The 4,566-nt window shown below is 40.4% G+C and overlaps 1 protein-coding gene across 1 annotated transcript in view; it reads left to right on the top strand.

Moving 5' to 3' along the window:
- LOC106011966 (transmembrane channel-like protein 3) overlaps window positions 1–4,566 on the top strand; it is a gene marked incomplete in the record, with an annotated part of 27,326 nt that overhangs the window by 2,266 nt on the left and 20,494 nt on the right. The window contains 2 exon segments of the mRNA XM_035970164.1: window positions 19–145; window positions 1,950–2,187. Coding sequence (XP_035826057.1) covers window positions 39–145; window positions 1,950–2,187 — 345 coding nt within the window.

The raw sequence follows: 4,566 nt of genomic DNA, 5'->3' as shown, positions 1-4,566 counted from the left end.
CTTCTATATACCCAGCAGACCCCGCGTGAGCAGCCGCCATGTCGGAGAACAAACTCCGCAGACGTGGGTCCTCCAGGTCTTCCAGACGTCGCCGGCGTAGACGATCTACTCACAGCATGACGTCATCCTACGGCGGGATGGACGAGTGAGTACACTGAATGGAAGTAGTTAAGAATGATGTATTATTAATGCGTACTCACGTACAGATTCACGCTTGCAGGCTCCCGCGCACGAATGCATCCGCATGAAGGGGCGCTGATAAACATTCATACACACACGCGCACACGCTTACACACAAGCGCGCACGCACAGACACACACACACACACACACACACACACACACACACACACACACACACATATACATACATATACATACAGGTACATACTCATACACGCACACATATTTACAAACACACCACCAAAATGAAAAAAATATATTTCAATTTAAAAATAAATGCATCATTTATAAACAGAAACACTGAATCCCAGAACCATTAAAGGACTTCATGTAGCACTTTATTCCAAGCAGATAAGCATCATATGTCCCCCACTATTATCTTTCACAATGCAGTAGAGTAAAGGTCAAATCCAGTCGAAGTTGTCCTAGACGTTGTCGAAGAGAAAAATAGTTGTCTTAGACTTGTGAATGTATTGGACAGTGTCAAATATTAACATTATGATAATGCAAGGGGCGAAGTGAAGTTGTGGTTTGTAGAGGTGATTGTCTTTGAAAGGTGGCCGTGAGAGCATGTTCGTTAAATATCAGTAGTCTAGGTCGCCAACTGTTTAAAAAATGGAGGAATGTAACCTTAAATAAACGTAAAGGGTGAGCCATACCGTAAAACAGTGCTATAACAATCAATGCCCACAACGTTTAAACATAAACGTGTTCAAACATTGTAAACTTTTAAATATGTCAATTTTTCATGCCCCCATTGAAACATATCACATTATTTTCGGAAGCGGGCTTTCATCCTTCCTGACAGGGTAAACCCAGCCTGAGATGGATACAACATCCCAGCAGAAAGATAGATCAAAATACTCGATAAAAATTGTCTCCACTTTGGAATCGAATCCTGGTGTCCTGTATGTCACGGCTAAGTGCCTAACTACTACATTGCAGATTGATGCCGGCATAGTGCACTGTATCCTGAAATAATTCCGATACATACGGTCAATAAAATGCTACTCCTTGGAAACGGATGTATTTGTTGCCTTCTGTAATATTTCTTTGCGTTCCCTTTTTTTGGTTCTTGTTATTTGTGGTGGTAGTTGCGGTTTTGTTGTTTGTGATGTTCCATTTTTTCAGGCACGAATCTTTGTACAGTATTTATTGTCACAATCCTCACTAGAAATAAAATAACGAAATAGAAAATAGATTACACTTTTATTTGTCCCAGAAGGGCAATTTGGTTCACAAAGGCAAACATTCATACATAAATACATAATTATAATTACGTAATTGTGTACAAAAATACATTAAAAATACATACATAAATACACAATATTACACAAATACAGAACAGTTTACAACAATGCTACTGTCGGTCGCCACTGTGCAGCGTCCTGTATTTTGAGCTAAGGTTGTCCTGTCTTGCTCAAGGACACAATCCAGTGACCACCCATCTGATCCCCGTTTTCTCAAACTCTCCCTTTCACGTTAAGGAAGATGCGGACACATGTCCTACAGCAGACCAACGGATTTGTATATTTGATAGCATGCATGTTTTTGTCTGCCTTTATAAGTTCCAGATTTATAAAGAAAACGTAAAGGAAAAATTTGTATGAGCAACGACATGATTTAAGTGCCCCAAAACAGAGCGTCCCTCAAGAGTTAAAACATTACAGAGATGACATCTTTGTTCAGTGCCCATTTTCATAACCATCTGTGGAATGGATTTTCTCTTGAGTGATGTTCCTAAACTCTCCCGTTCAAACACAACAGAGATGACGAGATGCTGAAAATGTTCGACAACGACGAAGACGAAGACGACATCGAGATCAATAACAACCACAACGACGATGAAGGCGACGACGATGAGAATAACGGAGATGGCGAGAAGGACAGAATTGCCGAAGAACTGGACGCCAGAAGACGGAAGTTGGAAGAAGCGCTCAAGGAAGAAATGCTTCTGCAGAAGATTGAGCAATGCAAAAGTCTCATAGAAAGCGTCAAGCAGCAGGTATGGTTTGTTTCGTATTACTTACGTGCAATAATTATAATTTTGCCTGCCGCTTATACCATGAGAGTGAACTAAACTGTGTCGACAGGGGTGTAAGGACACCTGCACTACTTTTTCTTATATACTATTAGGATTATTAATTTGTGTCGATGGGTTGAAGAAGCTTCTACCTTAAAAAATGTTGAGGTTGATCTAACTGTGTCGATTACTTTACTTTTATCCGCCGCTTATGAAAGAGAGAAACTGTGTCGATGGGAGCGTAAAATACCTACATTTTGAACGCCATGATGTGTCACGAGGAGATAAAGTTTGGAGCCAGAAACCGCAAGCATTTAAAACTGTTTTCAATAAGAAAAGGAACTTGGAAGTGGTGCGTGCTTTTATCCGATTGACCGGCTAAGTGTGATAATAGCATAACTAGGGAGGGCCAAACTAGCTGCTAAACCATCAGAGGTCACAGTTGTTTTTCCTGAAACTATTTTAAGTATATGACAATTTAGCAGCTCCAGACCTCACATACTACCAATACTTACAGAATGCATCGAATCTCAATTTACAATTACAAATCTACACCCAGCAGGTCAATATCAATAAAGTGCAGCATCAAAACTTTTGTAAGTTGCTGGCATTCACTGTTTGCTCAGTTGACATCCTACTGGACAGCACTGATGATAAACTGAGTCCGAATCTATAGTTGGGGGAGAGGGGGCACATCATTCCCCTAAATCCCGAACAAATGAACCCTCTACACCCTGTTCCACACCTTACCAAACCCCCAACCATTCCCTTACCCCGACCTTCCCAACACTTTACCGACCCCTTAACCCTCAAATTCCATCCTGTTTCCTATCCCCCCGACCCCTCCAATCCCCAAGCCTCCACTTATCCACCCCATCAACCTCCCTATCTCCTGAAAATCTCTCGCGACGCCCTTGCCCCCGCATTCCACAGTTCACCCACAAAATGCACTATAATATTTGGAATAGCACGAACTCAAGGTACATAGATATTCCGTAACATCAAAAATAAGTAAATTAATTTGTTTATTTCATGGGTTTGTACATTTGCATACGCCATGCCTAATCACATGAGCTTAATTCCAATTGACTACACTTTGCGACATAACTATTGTAGTATTGGCACAAATTGATAGAAAACAATCTATTCAATAATACGTAAGCAGTGTGTCAACTTTTCATTTACGGACCTCTTTCTTGCATTTGTAAAGGGTTTTATTTTTAATTACTAAAGGTAGGTAGTTAGTTTTTCTTCACTTTATCCACCAAGTTCGAGTGGCTGAGGGTAAAATTTAAAAAGAGTTTGATAATGTGAAAAAGGGGGGGGGGGCAGTGTTTTGTAAACACAAAGGTCGTCTCCGCGAGATCAACTCACTATTGCTTACATTATGGGGTCAATAATGTTGGTGGAGATGGGACAATGAATCAACAAAACCTCTTCATTTAAAAAAAAAGTAGCCTTCAATTAAATGTTGTCTTCCTTCCTTCTTCTCGTTCATCTTTAAATGGACATCCTGGTTTTAAACGCGAAAGTTGCTGTTCGACGCAAGTCCTCCAGACCCCCATAGAGCTTTGGATCTCTCTGCCTGGGGTCGGACCAATATTTCTTTCCAAGTGTCTGTTTTATGCCTATTAACTGAGATTAAATGAAACGCAGGAATGCACTCTTAATCCTACACCTGCCCCATTACTCAATTCTCTGACCTGGCAGGGATAGGGGTTTAAAGTAGTTAACGTAGGCGCTGACTAAGAAAAAAAATTGACAATGTGACATCCAACCCTCAGATGATAATAATAATAATTAATTGCATTTTCGAATTTTTAAGTACGTCATCGAATTCTGAAGAACTCATCAATCCTTTAGAGAGCGTAAAACTTGCTGACAGGCGCACGTGGTAGCGGTTGTAGGTTCTTCGCTGTTGTACGAAGAAGGCGTGAATCTAATTACGGAATTAGGAAGATTTTTTTTTTTAAATTAGGAAGTCGAGCATCTTCCTCAGTCTGCAGGGAAACTGTATCCCATTCAGTCCTTGTTGGCCACGACAGTCAGCGTCGAAGTAGTCCCCTCCAAAATTGCCTAAATGATATAGATGGAGGCGTAAAACAATTACAAAACATTTTCAATAAGAACTATTTCCTGCCGAGCACATCCAGCTGTATGCACGGTAATACACATGTATTAAAATGTATCTATGTTAAGATGAAACTTGGTAAAGCACGTAGAGCTATACTGCGCGGGAGTGAGCGCTATAGACATTATCTGTATGATGATGATGATGATGATGATGATGATGATGATGATGATGATGATGATGATGATGATGATGATGATGATGATGATGATGATGATGATGATGATATT

This window comes from Aplysia californica, unplaced genomic scaffold (assembly GCF_000002075.1).
Source record: "Aplysia californica isolate F4 #8 unplaced genomic scaffold, AplCal3.0 scaffold00229, whole genome shotgun sequence".
NCBI classification, from domain to species: domain Eukaryota; kingdom Metazoa; phylum Mollusca; class Gastropoda; order Aplysiida; family Aplysiidae; genus Aplysia; species Aplysia californica.
This window is presented reverse-complemented; position numbering and strand designations above follow the sequence as displayed.